The following is a 22,217-nucleotide window of genomic DNA, read 5'->3' as shown; positions in this document are numbered from 1 at the left end:
GAATAGAATTTACGAAATTTCGTTTGTTAAGATCGTTTGCAGATTTTATCTCCGATTTGCTTGATGTACTTTGTGTTTTATGAGAGATGCTTTTGTTAATTTGAGGAGGATAATCATTTACACATAACACATTATCATGAGTTTATGGTTTACTGGACTATAGCATATAAACTTTATTTTAAAGTATGAGACATGATAGTTACATAAAAATCGCGCGTGTTTCCAATCTTATCTCACACTAATCCTGTACAAACATTACTCAAGATAACATCAGTGACCTAGTGATATGCAAAAAGTAATCTTAGTTAGCTGCAACCTCCGCCTTTGTCATTTGATCTTGTTTTTATATCCCGGCTGCGATCTCAGCTTCGACTTATGGCAGCGAAGCAGGTCGAGTCGTGATTGATGGGCCAGTAATGGCACATCTCGATACCCCCGCCCCCACTGGACTAACCTCATTGAATAATAGACTAAGCCTGACCCAATATTGTTGGCATGTTTATTTTATGGACAGGGAAAAGGAAAATATCATGCGGATAGAGTTACGCAAAGATATTTTCGTGAATACACACTTGGAAAACTTTCATATAAACAAATAATAAATCCAAGAAGGTTCTCCGTTAAATACTGGCTCCCCTCGTATATTAAGAATTTTGATTGATATTAATCTTTAAAGAAATAACACGGATGCCCGTGGCATATTACATTAAGGAAGGAATTCTTTGGCCTTCTTAAAATACTCAGTCGAAGGTTTATCTCTGATCGTTGTTTAGGGCAAAAAAGAGGGGGAAGAAAGTTCTTAGCGAGCCTTGCTATTTTTCTTTGTTGAGAATTCCGCTGGTAATGTAAATCTTGAGGGCAATTTAACGCCTTGGTTGCATTAACTTTGTTTTAGTATTCTTATGTTTGCTGCTTCTGACATCTCTAATTAATTATATCAAGCCCTATCTAAAGTATTGTGATGTGATCAATACTTGACTAATAGACGAAGCACGGGGATTACGCGCTACGAACGGCAGCGTTCATTAATGAGTTTTGATATCAAATTTGATATTCTACGAGAGACAATCTCGGTCGAAAACCACAATAACAGCGCTTTATAAGCCGTCATCAAAACAGGTGTCAACCCTATTTTGCATTTGTTAGGCTTACGCAAACAAGGGAGACGACGTTTACGATTTAATTCCCCATAAATCCTGGCGTATAATAGGAGTTGCGTAACAATTCTCCCATCCTTGCGCTTCGGGATGCACCGACCGATGGCCAGGGGAGCGGGGGCGGGCGGCCGTGACCCCGTCCTATATCGATGTGCCCCAATTATTGTGCCCTTCGCATCTGCAGGACCCCTTCGACATTGACACTCTATTATCTCCTGCACTAGTTGCCTTCAGTTCCAAGCCGAGCAACCTTGCTCCTGTGTCTCATCGTCATATTGTCACCTTCGCTATTTTTAGAAGTGACTTACCTGCTCTTGTTGTTATCAACCTTGCTTGCGTTCTGTACTCCTGAGATAACATCCTATGCAACGGAAATCATTTATCTAGTTTTTCTCTATTCTTTGTATATGACATTACATCCATAATTACGTTATATTGTGAGACTTTTAACCCTGAAACCATTGTTGGGTAAAAAAGTAAAAATACTCGTAGATTGTAAAAGGTAAATAAATGCTTGTATAAAGCGTGTTAAAATTCCAAATAATTTCAACAAAATGAGTTAACAAGTAACCTAATTTGATAAAGCGTTAATGTATTGTCTATTTCTGGCTATAATCACTATAAATAATGTTAATTCTGTACTGTACGTACGTACTAACTATTAACTGAAAATAACGTTATTCTTAGAATTGTAAATTAAGTACAGGTCACGTAGAGCGATAAGTTTGGCCGAGCTACGTGCCGCCGAAGGAACTTCAGTAGAATAAATCCAGTCAACTGACGACCTAGTTCCACCCAGAACACTACAATAGATAATTGAGTTTCAGAACTCGGAGAGTTTTTTCAAGTACTACATCAGTATTCGAATGAAATACTAAACTTTATTATTCTTACTTCCTCTGACTTTAAATTAAGGTTTATACGAAATAATATGTCAATGCCACGGCAACGAAAATGTCTGTGAGTAAATTCTATGACTTTATAAGCCTCTTCATAATTAGCAGTCATAACAACACGGTGTTAAAGATTTAATTGACAGCAATTAGCCAAGTCCCGCCCCCGTAGCATCGCAGTCGATGCGATTCATTAACAGCCACTGAAGCTTTGCCCCATTATTACGATTTAAATTTTGCGATAGGTACCTCCCCTGTGAAGCGGGGAGCAATTCGGCCAAGGTTAGGCCACGGCCCGCGCTTTTGTTCGGCGCGCGTTCCGATACTTCCGACTTGTCCTTTGTATGAACTTTTTAAATACACTCTAATGCATCGCTGTAACATTTCAGCACGACACAGCCCTTTGAGCGCTACCGCGGACTCAACTTTTTTTATTAACTTTCATCCTCGCCATAAAATGAGAGTACACGCGCCGCATAATGGGGAAATATGTTTTACGATCTGTCTTTCAACGTGGTAATTTGTTCGTTCTAGATATTTCCCGGCAAATAAATTACTATTAAAAGAGAGAAGCACTTATGTTATGAAGGTTAATTATGTGTTTTTTTTACAGTATGTCACAGAAAAGATGGGCGGTGCTGAGGGCACAAAATTGGATTTGGATTTTGTGGAAATGGAAAGAGTAAGTAACGATGTTAACTTTATTTCATAAAAATGTTACGCAAATAAACCTCTAACAAAATAAAACCCGCAACGAAATGTCGTTTGCATGATACCTCTTACGTCATATCAGAATATAAATGGACTTGATTAAATAAGTCAACCCACCCGCTTAGCTGTTGTATGAACGGTTTTAGATTTCAGTTTACTGTAAAAGGTATTTATTTGTTGTGGATATTTCTGATAAAACCGCCTACTTATTCTTTGAATATTTTTCACGAAGCGTTACTGAATGGAAGCTAATAGTTTGAATCATGGTTATAATTTCCAGAAAACGGACGTAACATGTGAACTGGTAGAAGAATTACAAACGAAGACAAAAGAGTTCCTGCAGCCGAATCCTGCGGCGCGGGCGAAGATGTCTGCTGTGAAAGGCATTAGCAAGCTCAGCGGGCAGGCCAAGAGCAACACGTATCCACAGCCAGAGGGCGTGCTTGGAGACTGCATGCTGCTGTATGGAAAGAAACTCGGCGAAGACTCGATATTCTGTAAGTAACAATGCCGCAAAAGTTTTCAGGATCGTACATTAGCTGCTTTACTGATAAACATTAGCAAGCTCAGTGGGCAGGCCAAGAGCAACACGTATCCACAGCCAGAGGGCGTGCTTGGAGACTGCATGCTGCTGTATGGAAGCAAGCTCGGCGAAGACTCGATATTCTGTAAGTAACAATGCTGCAAAGGTGTTTACACGTGATAGAAGCTAGTCTCCCTATAAATTAGCAAGCTCAGCGGGCAAGCCAAGAGCAACACATATCCACAGCCAGAGGGCGTGCTTGGAGACTGCATGCTGCTGTATGGAAAGAAACTCGGCGAGGACTCGATATTCTGTAAGTATCAATACTGCAAAGGTGTTCACAAGTGATAGTAGCTCGTCTTCCTATAAACATTAGCAAGCTCAGCGGGCAAGCCAAGAGAAACACGTATCCACAGCCAGAGGGCGTGCTTGGAGACTGCATGCTGCTGTATGGAAAGAAACTCGGCGAGGACTCGATATTCTGTAAGTATCAATACTGCAAAGGTGTTCACAAGTGATAGTAGCTCGTCTTCCTATAAACATTAGCAAGCTCAGCGGGCAGGCCAAGAGCAACACGTATCCACAGCCAGAGGGCGTGCTTGGAGACTGCATGCTGCTGTATGGAAAGAAGCTCGGCGAAGACTCGATATTCTGTAAGTAACAATGCCGTAAAAGTTTTCAGAATCCAACAGTAGCTGCCCTACTGATAAACATTAGCAAGCTCAGTGGGCAGGCCAAGAGCAACACGTATCCACAGCCAGAAAGCGTTCTTGGAGGCTGCATGGAAAGAATCTCTGCGAAAACTCGATATTCTGTAAGTGACATGACGCAAAGGGTTCAAGATTAGTCGCGCGTCATAGACGCTAACCTGCTGATAAACATCAGTAAATTCAGCAGGCAGGCCAAGAGCAATATGTACCTACAGCCAAGGAAAGTTCTCGCGTCTCTTAAGGTCACACGAAGATTTCCATTTTGAGACCCAAAGCTTCTACGCGATTCGTTCGACTGATAAACCTAAGTCGTTAGAAGTAAAGTGCGCTTACGCTATGATATATTTTATTTTCCCGTTCTTGTTACAGCGCAATGCCTCGTCGAAATGGGAGAAGCCCTGAAGCAGATGGCCGACGTCAAATACTCATTGGATGATAATATTAAACAAAGCTTTTTGGAGCCGCTGCACCATCTTCAGACCAAAGACTTGAAGGAGGTTATGGTAAGTGGTTGGTTTGGTAATGTAAAACTTATCTTCCTCTTTTTACAGTAGGATAGTATTTTATTATTAAAAATATTATTGATTTTATTGTCCTTATCTTGTAGCATCACCGAAAGAAACTACAAGGCCGTAGACTCGATTTTGACTGCAAACGACGTAGACAAGCAAAAGGTAATCACAGTTTTATATCTCCCCCCGTTCCATTTAACATTCTATTCTAAATCAAAAGTTTTAATCTAAAATTTTACTCTATACTTCTTAGTTGCGCTTTTAAGTGTGCTAATTTGACGATTTTCTTATTTTTTTGGTACAAATCAACCAGGCCCCGGTAGGGTCAGCCCTTATATGAGTCCAAGCCCAAGTCATACACCAAGGCAGGGTACGTGGGGATATCTTGATAAATGGAACTTAATTTTTGAACGCTAGACAGCCATGATACATACACCATAGTAGGCAGCTACACGTAATTAATACTAAGCATCATTATACAAATCCTATAACAGAAACTTGTTTCTTACATGTTTGTGTTCCCGCCCTGCGCGTGCGTCGTCCTTACCTCCATCTCATTTTGCACCCGAGTATTGTTTTCTGCGTTTGGTCTGTATACTTTTGTTTTCTTTTGTTTTTCATTTTTATTCTTTTGTTTGGCTTGTCCTGTCATTTTCCACCGCCTCGCGTGCACGACGCGTCGGTGCGCACTCACACATCAGGCTCTCACATTCCAGATGATGAGATCCGACAGGCCGAGGACAAGTTCGCCGAGTCGCTGCAACTGGCCCAGATCGGGATGTTCAACCTGTTGGACAATGATGTAAGTTGACTACACACACGTAGAAACAATTTAAAATAAAGGTGCACATTATTACGTGGTGTGGGCGGAGCTTACCATAATATTGCAATATTTATAATGACACTCATTCACTCTGATCAGTGTCTCCAAGCCTCATAATGTGTACCTTACTTACCTTAGATGTGTTATCGACAAGTTGCAAGTTCTATTACGAGAAGGTGAATGACTTATAATTTCTGAATGATGAAAGAAGGGTTCTTTGTAACTTGCCGACGACATATTTATTATGTGCTAGTTTTTGCGAGAAACAACACTTGATTGTGAACTCTATGTGCATGATTTAAGTTATAAATTACGTATTTTGTAGGTAGAGCAAGTAGCGCAGCTTAGTTTCTTCGCCGAGGGCCTATTGGAATACCATCAACAGTGCACCGAGATTCTCAAAGGACTCGTGTCCACGCTTATGGAGAAGTAAGTAAATTAATTGCAAACTTATTTATTTTACACTGGTTTTAAAATAAATAAGTACACTGTAGAGTAAGGTCACTGTCATTTGCTAGTGGTAAAGACAGTGACGCCAACTGATGAGGGCTGGAACGGTTGAACTTTCGCATTTACACTCACTAGGATATCGCCACTATAGAGTAATTTCAATCGCAAATGATGCCAGCTGTTAATAAGTACAAAAAACTATAGCACTCATTGAGTTGGCAAACCAATGAAGTCACTAGTGTAGTGATTTGACTTGTAGTGACGACGCAGAGTTCAATAAAATACCTGTTTCATCGATTAGTAATTGGTATAAATTGCCCAATAAGGAAGATTAAAAATACAATTTCAACCGAACCAAATTAATCATAATAATGAACAATAATAATCAGAATAATTGGTGTCTTTCCCGAATACTCTATAATTCGAGCCTTTTCAAGGCAAGAGTGAATAAGCACTTAGAAGGTATCATCTTATACTCACTTAACATTAGTAGGTGCGATTGCGGTCAAATACCTGTCTTTTTTTGCATTAAAAAAAGAAGAACCTTAAAACGAGATTCCCTCACGTTTTCTAGGAAAGACGAGGCCGTCAACCGTCCCAAGCTGGAATTCGTGCCGAAGACACTCGCAGACCTCCACATCGAGGGCATCCACGACCTGACCAATGGTAGGCGGTACGGTTCCACCCAGAGTTTGTCCCGTCCCCGCCACCACCTCCCCCCTTCGTCCTCCGTCGGTGACCTCAGCTGCGACCCGCTTCGGGCGTGGGAAATGCCGACGCCGCCGAGACAAGCGCAGGCCTTCAGGCCGCATCCAGCGCCGAGGAACGTGAACGGACGCGACCCGTGGACAGGTGACTTCGGTTTTGTTTGCTGGTTTATTTTGTTGTTTTGGTCGGGAATTGCACTGCTAAATTGGGAGTGGGTTGGGGTGGATAAAGATGGTTTACAAGCTATTCTCTTATGTGAGAAGACAAGACGATAAAAATAAGGGAAAGCAAAAACAACAAATACAGGCTATACTTCAGTTGGAAACCTGTGGACAAAAAATACGATGTTATACATCAAGGTTAATATCGATTTCTTAAAACCTTTTCTAAATTGTATTCGTTTAAATCTAAAATTAATGATACAATCTAAGAATATTGTTATACTTTTTTATTCAATACGGAACTAAAGTTTAATTCATTATGTTGTTACTTTCTGACACTATAGCGAACTTTAAAAATATATCCGAATGTGCAATTTGTGATCAAAACTATTTTATGTTTATCACTCACTCATCATTCGGGCACGGCACGCTTCACACTGGTGACGGCGGTGGTGGGGTCACAACACTTTCTGTGCTTTTACACTCTTGGGGCAAGGAGTTTGGATGCGGTGGAGTTTGGGTAAAGCGGGGCTACTTTGCACCCCTTTTTACGTATCTTTTCGAATCTATCCATCCTTCTCTCTCATAGCAGGACACTAGCATGATAGATCGAAAATGTGAAAACGAGGCTACAAAGTAGACCCCCGCAGGTGTTTGTTTACAATCTCAATACTATTTATTCATAATACATATTCTACTCTTAAATCTTACATTCACATTTCTAAAGTACGGAATTCTATGTCTTCCTGTAAATAATAGATAGATAGATACACAATATACTCGGGTTTAGGTACATAATATCGGTGAAAAAGTCGGTACACATGACACATTTTTATTTTATTTTTAAGCTTCTTAAATTGTATTTAATATAGTGATATAATGTGTGCACTAAAACGAGGCGAGGTCCAATTTTGTACAGTAATTATCAGATTCTTTTTCAGGTTGCCAAGATGTCCCTTCCTTTCCCAATCCCATCCTCTTTAATGACAATATTTATAGCTATGTGTATTTTCTGACATGCAAAGATACCTTGACGTGACAAAAAATTATATTCTCTTAGGCTTAATTTCATTATAATATTGTCCAGTTCAGGTAAAATACTTGATAAGAATTCAAACTTGTAAAAAAGAAGTCATGTCAGGTTATCTTTGCTTACATAAATGTTATCTTGATATTCGTCAATTGTGGAATTAATTTATTTGTATTCTGATTTACTGTTAAATTCTTAAATGTTGATCAACAATTGATGGTAGATATTGTTCATAAATTCGCATAGATTATTGAAGTGATAAACAATGTTAATGGTTGAAGTCTGCAGTTAATAGTAATTATACCCCATTTAATGCTAATTTCATACAATGTCTACCATCGTCTGTCGATTACGTGTATTGTATAATTTGTAACGACAGTTTAATTGGTGTTCTTAATACTTTCTCGTATCTTTGAGTGAGTAGAAAGTACACTTCTGGATGTTCCTATCTCTCTCTAATAATGACATGACAGAAAAACTTGATTTACATAGGGCACATGATTTTAATGTAGGCAATATTATACTGAACTGAAATAATGAATTATAGTACTGTCTTAAAAACAAGATACAGTACTGTAGAACTGCTAAAATTTCACTTATTCACAAAATAGCACAATACAATGTAATTGGAATTTGAAAGTTCTTTATTAAATATCGGCACGATTATTATCTTGTTGAGATAATTATTTTGTTTAATCGTTCACTATTGGGGTCTTGGTCATCAAATGACATCAATTTCAGAAACGTCATTAGTGATGTTTGTAAAAGGGGATAACAAAAACCAATCTCATTGATGACATAATCCCGAAAAAACAAACGAAAGTCTATAACCAAAACGCGTAGTAGTTTGCGTAGCGATACAAAATACGGTACACTCAGTTGTGGTGTTTATTTACTTACCAAGAAGGGGGCTCGCACGCCGGCACGCCGGAGCACAAGCCGCCTTCGAACCTCGAGCTGTTCCCCGGCTCGGGCTCCGGGTCCATGCAGCGGTCCAACAACGGTAACACCACACGACACTAGCGTTCACTGTTGATTTATTTATACTTGATTGAACCGACACTTTTTTTATACCTAGTTGAACCGACACACAATTTAGTTGATCTAAAGAGTCACTCACGAACTAAAGATTCACTGGGGGATTAAATCAAAGACTGTGTTATGAAACGATATTCAAAACTCAACTCAACTAAAATTTAAGCTCAAATATGGAGTCAATCAATCGTAGCACAGATTCTGAGCTTGAGTTTGAGTTTTGAGTGTTGTGAATAGAGCTTAGAACTATTACAAATGTATTGGGATAAATTAAATTCGTTTAGTATGTTACGGACACAAGATCTACCTGTCTACGTTATTTTATGCACAGTTGTTATTTAACATTTATGAAACAATGGTTTGACACACACACACACACACACACACACACACACACACACACACACACACACACACATTTTCTGTCTCTTTTAGTCATTTTTTAGTACTAACAAGTAAACACACTGAATTATTGTGCATTCTAGTGAGACTTACAAAATAAGTCTTTACATATAACAGCTTTCAATACCACATGATTTGATAAGTATATTTATTTATTTATATTCTTATATTTGTTGTACTTACTGGTCACATTACAAACACCTACATAATATTAACACATTTCATTACACATACATTGTAGAAGTTTCCAGACTTTCCTTGAGTTTTTGTGTGTTGGTTGAGTTTAGTTTTATGATTTGATAGTGTTTTGTCATTTCGTTTCGTCAGTGATTTAAATCCATGGTGTTATAGTAGGTTACTAGACGCACCATATTATTCGTCGAATGGTCACTTATATCGCATGTCAATGTTGTAAAAGAAACCGTGAGTCGTTTATGTTGTCTTCATCTAGCTTAGCATGTGGCGTATCATTTTACCAGCTTTTACGTCAGTTACACTCAGTTTTGTGGTCAATATCACGACATTCGTAAATCAGTAACGTTTTAAATATCACTAGTTGGGTTGTGAAAGTTCTTTAACTCTTACTCTCTACCTGACTTGCTAATAAATCTAAATAACTAAAAATATCATTCATCTAGGAATATATTAGCTAAAATTCAATTAAACAATTTCAATATTAACTATTCATATTCGTAACAAAGCTTTCATAATCCAAGGAACATTAATTCTGTAGTAACCATCTTAAACGGAAATTTTAGTTGACTTATCAATATCGCAGTTAGCCATCTAGTTAAAATAACAAATACAATAGAATATTTGACCTCTTAAAATGACAATATTAATGTTGTTACGGCGCACGCGCACGGGTGACTCTTGTCACCTTGACAGTATATTTGTATTTTATAAAGGTGTAACAGAAACAGATATACTATCACGGACTGCTACGGCGGCAAACAAGTCACCAGTGCGCGCGCACCTTTGCTCAATTTAATATAATAAAAAAGTCGTAATGTCAACTTTAATTTCCCAACTATTTATCTAAACATCAATGCCACAAGTTCGGAATATTAACCCGTAAGCGTCCACAGCTTCGCCGCTGCCGTCGCCGGTTAAATCGCCCGCGCGGACGCCCGTCGCTCCCGCCAAGGGCCCGTGTTGCACTGCACTGTACGACTTCGACCCGGAGAACCAGGGCGAGCTGGGATTCAAGGTGCGTTGGTATATAATTACAATACATGATCATGTTGAAGATTGTTAAGAGTCAAGCTTCTTCTTCCTCGGTCCCTCACTGATGACGATCGTAACCACATATAGTGATCCTCCACAGTCAGAGTCAAGCTTAAATCAGAGTAAATACAAATGAGTAGGTCATCTTCATAGAAACGCCCGAGCGCGGTACATACAAACCGCGCTCGGTGCGTTTCTATGAAGATGACCTACTCATTTGTATTTACTATGCTTAAATGGAAAGAAAATGTCAATCTTGGTTTTCAAACAAAGAATAACCCTAATTGGGAGGCGGAGGGGGAAGGGAAAGCTTGAAACATACGCATTACGCAAGTATGACGTATGCTTAGGCACGAGATCAGCACGCTCTGCATACGCGGTACCGAAAGCTTACCGACCGCCTATATTTCAATGGCGCGTTCCTGATTGGCGCGGCACAGACTCAATCAGGAACGCTCCATTGAAATATAGGCGCTCGGTAAGCTTCATAGAATATATTTTAGTAAGTTTGAGCATGAGGTCACGACATAAATAGCTTCTGAAGTTGATCTTGGGCTGAATATAACAGCTCTTGTGTAATAACTTCTAATGTTTCCATTCTTAATTTCCAGGAGAACGACGTGATCACGCTGATCAACAAAGTGGACGAGAACTGGTTCGAAGGCAGCCTCAACGGCAAGCAGGGATACTTCCCCATAAGCTACGTGCAGGTCACCGTGCCCCTGCCCAACATGTAAGCACGTATTCACTCGTCGCCCCATATGTAAGCTAGCACTCTTGTTATGGAGTATCTGAGAGTGGAAGAACAACTTATAGTCAAACGATTCTGATTCAAGTGGCACAAATTGGAACTAATAACCAAGTCTTATTATACTTATTATTATTATATATATATTATTATTATATATATATTATTATTATATTTATTATTATATATTATTATTGAATACGCAATAAAGACTTTATTACTTATTACTATTACTTGATAGTAGCGCCCTTTGTTGGACAACTAGAATGCCCTATTGACAGCTCATTCGAAGTTTTCAGTAAGCGCAAAAACGCAACTTTATTACCATCGACCAAAAGAAGAAGTTAGCAAGTGTTCTCGCCAGAAACAGCCGAATAATCGCCATTTTGCTTACAATTTCTATTTTACGCCAGACGCACCCAATATCTCACGCACAGATTATCCTGGGTAATATTATGTGATCACACGCAATATCTACAGGTGAATTGCATTGATGAAAGAAAAGATGTGATGTATCACAGACAATGTTCACCCTGTATACTTCGAACTACTCCGAAGTTTTTACGCAAGCTTGCTGTCGAATGATACTTGATTGACACCTTTATTTGGGCAGAGTTACCTCTGCAAGGCTAGTCCGAAACGCTGTTTACGTAGTTTCGGTTCTAACTGTCACTGTCGCTAATGCTGGTATCTCGCTTTGCGTGAGAAGGATGGCAACATTCGAAACTTCGGATGACGTTTTTTTGGAGAAACCCCGCTGGTATACGAGGGGTTAATGATTGCAAAATATTGGTTGGAAATGTTGATGTTATATTGAGAGAACTATCATATAGCCTGACCAGGAACATAAAAACCCTGGCATAGAGGCGCGTCAATTGCATTTGATAGTGCAACACTGAGTACAGTCGTACCTGTGTTAAATTAATAGGCTAACTTTATGTATCAGGATTCAGGATTACGGGCTAATTTGATATTTTCATAAATTAACGAAAAAATATTATTATAGGTAACCTGATTTAAATAAATTAAATGAAACCATCAATCGAGCTAGTAGAATTTCTTTTATTATTCATCAATAATCAAATTCAGAACTTGAATATTCAACTGCAATGTCTGCTCATGAACGCTTCAAACTCGGTACTTCTTTCCCAATCCCATAAAATTCAACACTTAGAAAGTGACAAAAAATTTTAAAATAAGGTAGTTGAAACAAACCACAGCTAATTTTCATAGTGGACTGTACTATACGATAAACATGTCAGTCAATTTGACAACCTTTGTCGGAAACATTATTCAATGAAAATATTGTCCGAACCCTTAGTATTTCTCTTCGACAAATACTTTAACACATTGTGAACCACTTTTCTTTCACGACTATAAAAATATTTTAGCAATTTAATTCATAAAACCAATTGCGCACATTTAAAATAAACTTTGTTTACACTTTGACAGCAATAGACTGACATGCAAGGTGACATGTCAATGAAGTTTTCAGTTACTGTTGCCATTAAAAGAAATTAGTACCATTAGTTTTCCGCAACATGGCGAGGGTTTTTATGTTCCTGGTCAGGCTATAGAGAGTTTTATGAAATGGGTACTAAGTAAAGACAAGCAACGGCCATATTTAAATATACAAATGGCAGCTCATACACCATCTAGTCATGTCACCGACTAATATTTACCTAATATCATCTCAGAATACTTCCTAAAAAGAGTGTTGCGCAGTTGTTATTATGTCACGTTACACAGTATTATGTAGTAGAACATATTATTTTATTGAATCTAGTGCTACGTCAGAAGCTCAACAGTGTAATATTATTGAGTAACATTGTCCATACGTGATGGTATTCTAAAAACGGTCTCATATTTGTTAAACTTTTCATGATTTATTGTTCTTCTCGTCTTCCTATTAATTTTCAAAGAATACCCTTGCTGTATCAAACGCGATGATACCCAGGTCTCCTAATGTTATAAACTTTCTTCTTAAATAGACTAAAATTGTAAGTACCAAATCAATTCCTTAGATTTTAACGTGCATAGCTGGTTTTAATAATGTTAGTTGTCTGAGTTAGATAAATATGACATAAATGAATCATTTGAATGATTGGGAGATTGTTCGGGTACATGTGAGTTTGTTATTGCGAATATTTTTTATTCATAAATGCATTAGTTTAATTTGTCTCATATTGCATTTACGGCCAAACTAAGAATACCTTTACTGTAGTTAATGATTTAATTATATTAGTATGACTTTAGCGTTATATTGTAGCGGATTATTTTTATATTAATTAAATTATTTTATGACAAATGAACTTTCAAATGAGTTAATCGTTATCTCTGAATATGAAGCCATAATATCGCGATTATTAAGACATTCCGGCAAAGAAAGCTAAATTAGGTGTAATATTGAGTTAACCTCGTACCTGTCATCGTACAGCCGTGTTCACGGGCATTACTCCGTAACGTGATTTCTATTATTTGCGGCTCTTTCGCTCATGACGTCATCTCGGATGTGCGAGAGAGACGTATAGACCCGAAAATGTAGTCGTTATAGAGTAATCCCGCAGAGTGCGTGGACTCCCAATCAGCAAGACGGTTCAAAACCGGCGCTGAGTTTGTTGGAGCCACTGCACAGCTTTCCCGATTGCCTCGTTAGCTCACAACAAGCGTCGGAGGCTCGTTGCCTCAACTAGGCAGCGTCAATTCAGAAAAGTGATATTTTAAAATAAAACTGTAAATTTGTTAAATTAATTAGTTATTGTGAATCTATTTTTGTAGATGCGCTATCAACTTTGTAAGTATTTTCCTCCTCCGAATGAAATGAGTTTTACATATTATTGTTATTTCCCATCACACTCCTAAAGCACAGGACATGTTAGGATTTATTAATGTATAACTAGTTATTAAAATGAGAATAGATTTTATAGTAATATCTTTGCGGGTATTTATTTATCTAAATGGAGAATGTATACAATGTAACGTATAATATACATGTAATAAAGTGACGAAAAGAAAAATATGTTGTTAAATCTTGCCAGAAATTCATGGCGTTTCGATGTTTGATGTATTATTATTGGCAAACTATAATAATTACATATTATAATGTCATTGTGATAACATTAGAATATCATACTGTTTTTGCAGTATCTTACCATGTATTTAAATTAAGTTTACTTTTATTTTTTTACCCAGTAACTTGTATATTTTAATTTTTAGCATAATATTATTTTCTTTAGTCATCATTCACAGCTATCTACTTTTAATACATTTAAAGCATAATTATTAATACCAAAAAATAAATTAGAAATTTTACTACAAGGCCTCTATTCAATAGCATTGTTAAATGTATTTTATGCACTTACGAGCTAAGATCTTAAATCGTCTTAAATCACTATAATCCTAAATGGATCTTGCAGTAATATTGAACGTAAAATATAAAATAATCATCGCCTCATTATAATAATTGTCGTATAAATAATCGGACCCCATTAATTCACATTTCTGGCATACAAAAGACAATACCTAGATCTAATGTTAGTCGTATGTAAGTTCATAAATAATTGTTCTATCTTCAAGTGTCTCTTAATGTAAGTATTTTGAGTAAATAATACATTCATCAGTGTAATGAAAACATGTTTCGATGTATTGATGTGCGATGCTGCGACACATTTGCATAGTGTTGTGTCGAGGCATCATTCTACTATTCCCTCAACAATACCTACAATTTAATCGGACTTGAACAACCTGTCTTGCACGTGCAGAAGGTATAGAGACTGTTGTTATATTTAAAATGTTCTATCGTATGGTAAAAGTTGGATGTAACTTTGACAAGTGAAGAGGACCTATTTTATAGTCGCCGTTTGGTGTGTTGAATCAATGTTGCTTTACAACGTGCGTAATATAGTATGCAGAGCCGAAGGTAGTTGGTGATGTTTGCTGTTTGGTAATTAAGTCAATTTGGCAATGCATTGAGAGGTTTTGCTCTAAAAGTCTAGTCTGTACAGCGTAATTGTTGAACAGTTGTATGTATATTTACTAATGCATACCATCCTTGAAACAGCAAGCATTATCTTACTGAATGGGGCATGCTTCTTCGTTGTCCCATGTCGAATGCCCGCGGCTCCCGATAATATTGCTATTGGTGCGAACACGTGTGTAATGGTGTAATATTATTCTTGTTCATGTTACTGTAATCTTTAAATACTGTAATTTCATAGATAAACTTGACGATTTACGAGATGTAATACAAATATTATTGATTTGTATTAAAATTTATCCCGAAACTTATTGCTCGTTTTCGCCTCCTAATAAAATGTTAACAATTTAACACTATCGTTGTTGTTTTATTTCAAATTCCTTTTAATACTACGTCGTCCTTGTGCAAACGTTGTTAATATCCATCTGCTTTAATGCTTGGCCATCTTATTTAAGTGTCTATAGTGGCGATGGCGGCCCGCATGTCGGCTTATTCCACTATTCCCCGTTGATAATCCCCGTCAACGGGGATAAGTGAATTTTTTGTTCACTATTCCCCGTTAACGCCAATTGGAGCTTATAATGGGGAATAATGAACTAAAAAGTTCATTAATCCCCGTTTAATATTCCACTATGGACACCCGAATAAGATTTTCTTATGTTGAGTACACAGCGCCGCGCCCGCGTATGCAGCCAGACTGTAGCCAAGTACCTACTTAGGAGCTATACCAGCCATACTTATGCCTGTTTTCACCATCAATCCCTAATTTTTAAGTGACCCCTATGAAAACAAAATTCCTGTTATGTGTTACCACAGGGGTCACTTAAAAGTTTGGGATTGATGATGAAAACGGGCATGACTCTTTTCTTTCTTTTGTTAAAAATAAGGTTATTAGGCTTATTAGAGCAAAGTGTTTTAACTTTTTAAGACACATTCTCGTAACTCCGGGTAAGTAGACCGTGAAGAAGTGCGGAAGTCCAGTCCACAGCTAAGTACTATTTAAAAAGACAAAGTTAGCTAGGCAAGTTCTAGATAATTACTTCGTATAGCCTGACCAGGAACATAAAAACCCTGGCATAGAGGCGCGTCAATTGCATTTGATAGTGCAACACTGAGTACAGTCGTACCTGTGTTAAATTAATAGGCTAACTTTATGTATCAGGAATATCAGGATTCAGGATTACGGGCTAATTTGATATTTTCATAAATTAACGAAAAAATATTATTATAGGTAACCTGGTTTAAATAAATTAAACGAAACCATCAATCGAGTTAGTATGATTTATTTTATTATTCATCAATAATCAAATTCAGAACTTGAATATTCAACTGCAATGTCTGCTCATGAACGCTTCAAACTCGGTACTTCTTTCCCAATTCCATAAAATTCAACACTTAGAAAGTGACAAAAAACTTTAATAGGTATTTGAAACAAACCACAGCTAATTTTCATAGTGGACTGTACTATACGATAAACATGTCAGTCAATTTGACAACCTTTGTCGGAAACATTATTCAATGAAAATATTGTCCGAACCCTTAGTATTTCTCTTCGATAAATACTTTAACACATTGTGAACCACTTTTCTTTCACGACTATAAAAAGATTTTAGCAATTTAATTCACAAAATCAATTGCGCACATTTAAAATAAAGTTTGTTTACACTTTGACAGCAATAGACTGACATGCAAGGTGACATGTCAATGAAGTTTTCAGTTACTGTTGCCATTAAAAGAAATTAGTACCATTAGTTTTCCGCAACATGGCGAGGGTTTTTATGTTCCTGGTCAGGCTATATAAGAATTTACACAACTCACATTGATAGTTTTTACTCCTGACCCACTCTTGCTGACGACGAATCTCGGTCGTGTAAATCAATATCTTTGACACGCCACACTGCGACACATACGTGTTGGTAATGATGTGTGGCACTTTGGTCCTTCTTACGAGAGAAAAAATAAGCACGCTCAAGCTCGAAAAATCCTCAATCAGCAACCTTGGAAAATATAAGGGCATGCTCTGATGATTCAACGCAGTTTTAAAGTTCATGGCCCTCGAAGTTATCACGTCACTACTTATGCAATCGTAGAGTTGCAACGCCCAGCGGCCCACCGCGGCACCGCACCGCAAGCACCTGAACGACGCGACGGCATCCAATGATCCAAGCTGTGCACTGCTGTGTGCAGCGAGTCTTAGGCCCGGCTTTTTCCACCAAAGCGGAGACGAGAGATGTGTTTTGAATAACTGATCTCAGAGATTTCCGAGCCGGAGATTAGATAAAATATAGGTACTGATTTGGTTATCATTCATCATAGGTTATACAAAAACACCTCTCTGCGTGCTAGTGTGGAAGCCGGGCCTTATGGCAGCTCTCGTCTTGCTTAGGCCCAGAGGCCCGTGCGTTGTCCATGGTCCTACCAAAAGTTCTATAGAAAAAATATGGGGTTTTATACGATTTTGTACCACCAAACTAAAATTTTCCGTTCTACCAGTGTACCAAAGCAGTAGTAGGACCATGGGCAATGGATGAGTCAAACATGAAAGGGATAAAAAATAACACATATTCAAGCTTCTAATCAAGTTTCATTTATTGGTTGCAATTTAAATGGAATGATTACATTGAGAAGTCAGATAACACAGAAAAGTAGACAGAAATACAGTAATACTGAAGAAATTGTTATTGGCGTAATTTAATTGCCACCACGCAGACGCAATACAAGGTGGAGGGTGGACTCTTTCTGGATGTTATAGTCGGAGAGGGTGCGGCCATCTTCCAACTGCTTGCCGGCGAAGATAAGTCGCTGCTGGTCTGGGGGGATTCCCTCCTTGTCTTGGATCTTGGCCTTCACATTTTCGATAGTGTCAGAGGGCTCAACCTCAAGGGTGATGGTTTTGCCTGTGAGAGTCTTGACGAAAATCTGCATGCCACCGCGCAGACGGAGCACCAGATGAAGGGTGGACTCTTTCTGGATGTTGTAGTCAGAAAGGGTGCGGCCATCTTCTAACTGCTTACCGGCGAAGATAAGTCGCTGCTGGTCTGGAGGGATTCCCTCCTTGTCCTGGATCTTAGCCTTCACATTTTCAATGGTGTCAGATGGCTCAACCTCAAGGGTGATGGTCTTGCCTGTGAGGGTTTTCACGAAGATTTGCATGCCACCGCGCAGACGCAACACCAGATGTAGGGTGGACTCTTTCTGGATGTTATAGTCAGAGAGGGTGCGGCCATCCTCAAGCTGCTTGCCAGCGAAGATCAGACGCTGCTGGTCTGGCGGGATTCCCTCCTTGTCTTGGATCTTGGCCTTCACATTTTCAATAGTGTCAGATGGCTCAACCTCGAGGGTGATGGTCTTGCCTGTGAGGGTTTTCACGAAGATCTGCATACCGCCGCGCAAACGGAGTACTAAATGCAAGGTGGACTCTTTCTGGATGTTGTAATCGGACAAGGTGCGGCCATCCTCGAGCTGCTTGCCGGCAAAGATGAGTCGCTGCTGGTCTGGCGGGATTCCCTCCTTGTCTTGGATCTTGGCCTTCACATTTTCGATAGTGTCAGAGGCCTCAACCTCCAGAGTGATGGTTTTGCCTGTGAGAGTCTTGACGAAAATCTGCATGCCACCACGAAGACGCAGTACAAGGTGAAGGGTGGACTCTTTCTGGATGTTGTAGTCAGAAAGGGTGCGGCCATCCTCGAGCTGCTTGCCGGCAAAGATAAGTCGCTGCTGATCTGGGGGGATACCCTCCTTGTCTTGAATCTTGGCCTTCACATTTTCAATAGTGTCAGAGGGCTCAACCTCAAGGGTGATAGTCTTGCCTGTAAGAGTTTTGACAAAGATCTGCATGCCACCACGCAGACGGAGTACTAAATGTAAGGTGGACTCTTTCTGGATGTTGTAATCGGATAAGGTGCGGCCGTCTTCCAACTGCTTGCCGGCGAAGATAAGACGCTGCTGGTCTGGAGGGATTCCCTCTTTGTCCTGGATCTTGGCCTTCACATTCTCAATGGTGTCAGATGGTTCAACCTCGAGGGTGATGGTTTTGCCTGTGAGGGTTTTCACGAAGATCTGCATTCCACCACGCAGACGGAGTACTAAATGCAAGGTGGACTCTTTCTGGATATTGTAATCGGACAAGGTGCGGCCATCCTCAAGCTGCTTGCCGGCGAAGATGAGTCGTTGCTGGTCTGGGGGGATTCCCTCCTTGTCTTGAATCTTGGCCTTAACATTTTCAATAGTGTCGGATGGCTCAACCTCGAGGGTGATGGTCTTGCCAGTGAGGGTTTTCACGAAGATCTGCATACCACCGCGCAGACGCAATACCAGATGGAGGGTGGACTCTTTCTGGATATTGTAGTCTGACAAGGTGCGGCCATCTTCCAACTGCTTGCCGGCGAAGATGAGTCGTTGCTGGTCTGGGGGGATTCCCTCCTTGTCTTGAATCTTGGCCTTAACATTTTCAATAGTGTCGGATGGCTCAACCTCGAGGGTGATGGTCTTGCCTGTGAGGGTTTTCACAAAGATCTGCATACCACCGCGCAGACGGAGTACCAGATGGAGAGTGGACTCTTTCTGGATATTGTAATCGGACAAGGTGCGGCCATCCTCGAGCTGCTTGCCAGCGAAGATGAGACGCTGCTGGTCTGGGGGGATTCCCTCTTTGTCCTGGATCTTGGCCTTTACATTTTCGATAGTGTCAGAAGGCTCAACCTCTAGGGTGATGGTCTTGCCTGTGAGGGTTTTCACAAAGATCTGCATGCCACCACGTAGACGCAATACCAGATGAAGGGTAGATTCTTTTTGAATATTGTAGTCGGATAGGGTGCGGCCATCCTCAAGCTGCTTACCAGCAAAGATGAGTCGCTGCTGGTCTGGGGGGATTCCCTCTTTGTCTTGGATCTTAGCCTTCACATTTTCAATAGTGTCAGATGGCTCAACCTCGAGGGTGATGGTTTTGCCTGTGAGAGTCTTGACGAAAATCTGCATACCACCACGCAGACGGAGCACCAGATGCAGGGTGGATTCTTTTTGAATATTGTAGTCGGATAGGGTGCGGCCATCCTCAAGTTGCTTACCAGCGAAGATCAGACGCTGCTGATCTGGGGGAATACCTTCTTTGTCTTGGATCTTAGCTTTTACATTTTCGATGGTGTCCGAAGGTTCTACCTCCAAAGTTATAGTTTTACCAGTCAGTGTTTTGACGAAAATCTGCATATTGATATCTGAAACAATGAAATTAACTTTTAGGACAAAGGTAACTGCAAATTTGATGGAATGCGTTGTTCTGCGTAGGTACGAAGTATTGATTTGAAAGACAAAGAAAGAACAAAGAAAGTTCTCGAACACAAAATGGCGTCGGGCAATCTGATTTTGTGTCAACCCATTTTATAGATTTTGACTGTAAATTCGAAAGATTGAAATGATTAATTAAAAATCTACTTACTATTTTAGTCCTTAGTAGTAATTAACGAAATTATACAGCTTACAATGTAAAAATAAAACAAGACCAAATTCACAACACAATAATTGCGTTTCACACGAAATATTTATTTGACAAGTTTTCGAGAAACGTCATGGTATTTATACCCTTATTTTTTAATCTGGTAACTCACGAAATCAGTTTAGCCAACCTAAAAACCAGATTTAATAATATAAATACCGTTATTACATTTACATTATGAAATAAAAAATATTCTTCGTTCCCAATAAGGAATTTTAGTAGAATATGTTTTTGTACTTTTTAGTAACAGAAAATTATTTTTGTACAATTGTAAATGTACCTATTATTGGAGATACTTAGTAAATGTAAGGATAGGTCACGCACGTGGGTTTTCATTGATCGCGTGGATTTTCATAGATCGGAACGGAATGTTGGTCACTATTCCGAAGGCAAGGGCTGCCCGCATGAAAATGGTACCTCCCATGCGGGACCTACGGCATGAGTTTCAAAAAACTATCGCGGGCTAATGCGGGCGCTAACGACTAATGAAAATGCCCCTCAACTCACACTATTCAAAATTGTTATTTGAACACAGAACACTCAAATCAGAATACGCATGAATAAGTATAATTGCTTGTGTTGATCGCATCAACTCTTGCTGAATTTGTAGAGGCCTCTTCAAGGCGAGAGTGAATAGGCACTTACAGGGCAGATATGTACCATCCTAGACTGCATCCCACTTAATATCAGGTGAGATTGTGGTCAAATACCTGCCTTGCTATGCATAAATAAAAAAAGAAGTTTTCTTTTGAGGCTCCATTTTCTCAAACAAAGAACTATCGCTGTCATAAATTTCATTTCAATTGGTTTCGTGGTTTACGCGTGTATATGAAAGTTATTTTCACGTAAAGTACGGATTAAAACATACCGCTACTACAATATTAAAATAAAAAAGTTTGTGAGCATTTTTGTTACTCTTTCATGCAAAAAATACTGAACAGATTTTTATGAAACTTTACAGTTTTATTGTTTGTTTAGAAATTTTAAGTTTATGACTATAAATTATAAATATCTGAGACCAACTGAATTAAATGCGCTAACAAAAGCTAGTGATTTATGCTGGATTTCTATCGTTTCAGCCAAATGACGTCCACTGCTGGACAAAGGCCTCCCCCAAGGTTTTCCACAATGAACGGTCCTGCGCTGCCCGCATCCAGGCTCTTCCCGCGACCTTTACCAGATCGTCGGTCCACCTAGTAGGAGGCCTGCCCACGCTACGTTTTCCAGCCCGTGGTCGCCACTCGAGAACTTTCCTGCCCCAACGGCCATCGTCTCTACGAGCTATGTGCCCCGCCCACTGCCACTTGATTTTAGCAATTCTGCGAGCTATGTCGGTTACTTTGGTTCTCCTACGGATCTCCTCATTTCTGATTCGATCACGCAGTGAAACTCCGAGCATAGCCCGCTCCATCGCCCTTTGGGTGACCTTGAGCCTTCTTATGAGGCCCATAGTAAGCGACCACGTTTCGGATCCATATGTCAACACTGGCAATACACACTGCTCGAAGACTTTCGTCTTGAGACACTGCGGTATTTCGGACATGAGTATATGGCGAAGCTTCCCGAACGCTGCCCATCCGAGTTGGATTCGACGATTGACCTCTTTCTCGAAGTTGGACCTACCTAACTGGACTGTTTGTCCCAGGTATACATAATTGTC

The 22,217-nt window shown here is 39.4% G+C and overlaps 2 protein-coding genes across 8 annotated transcripts in view; one reads left to right on the top strand and one right to left on the bottom strand.

The window, feature by feature from the left end:
• LOC135079294 (endophilin-A) overlaps window positions 1-11,212 on the top strand; it is a 39,414-nt gene extending 28,202 nt beyond the window's left edge. For 2 of the 7 annotated variants that reach the window (XM_063973911.1, XM_063973912.1), the window contains exons 3-12: window positions 2,664-2,732; window positions 3,042-3,258; window positions 4,364-4,497; window positions 4,602-4,668; window positions 4,820-4,876; window positions 5,208-5,308; window positions 5,655-5,758; window positions 6,354-6,631; window positions 10,204-10,325; window positions 10,954-11,212. In XM_063973911.1, the coding sequence (XP_063829981.1) occupies window positions 2,664-2,732; window positions 3,042-3,258; window positions 4,364-4,497; window positions 4,602-4,668; window positions 4,820-4,876; window positions 5,208-5,308; window positions 5,655-5,758; window positions 6,354-6,631; window positions 10,204-10,325; window positions 10,954-11,079 (1,275 nt within the window). In that variant the 3' untranslated portion in view covers window positions 11,080-11,212. The other 5 variants (XM_063973913.1, XM_063973916.1, XM_063973915.1 and 2 more) reach the window with 5 other exon arrangements.
• Window positions 11,213-17,630: 6,418 nt separating this feature from the next.
• On the bottom strand, window positions 17,631-20,618 carry LOC135079288 (polyubiquitin-C). The gene is made up of 2 exons (XM_063973905.1): window positions 20,501-20,618; window positions 17,631-20,279 (listed from the first exon to the last, which is right to left on the bottom strand). Exon 2 carries the CDS (start codon window positions 20,269-20,271, stop codon window positions 17,758-17,760), a length of 2,514 nt encoding a protein of 837 aa, XP_063829975.1. The 5' UTR covers window positions 20,272-20,279; window positions 20,501-20,618; the 3' UTR covers window positions 17,631-17,757.
• Between the last annotated feature and the right edge of the window lie 1,599 nt (window positions 20,619-22,217).

This window comes from Ostrinia nubilalis, chromosome 16, assembly GCF_963855985.1.
Source record: "Ostrinia nubilalis chromosome 16, ilOstNubi1.1, whole genome shotgun sequence".
NCBI classification, from domain to species: Eukaryota; Metazoa; Arthropoda; class Insecta; order Lepidoptera; family Crambidae; genus Ostrinia; species Ostrinia nubilalis.
The sequence above is the reverse complement of the archived record's forward strand: the minus strand, read 5'-3'. Positions and strand labels throughout refer to the sequence as shown.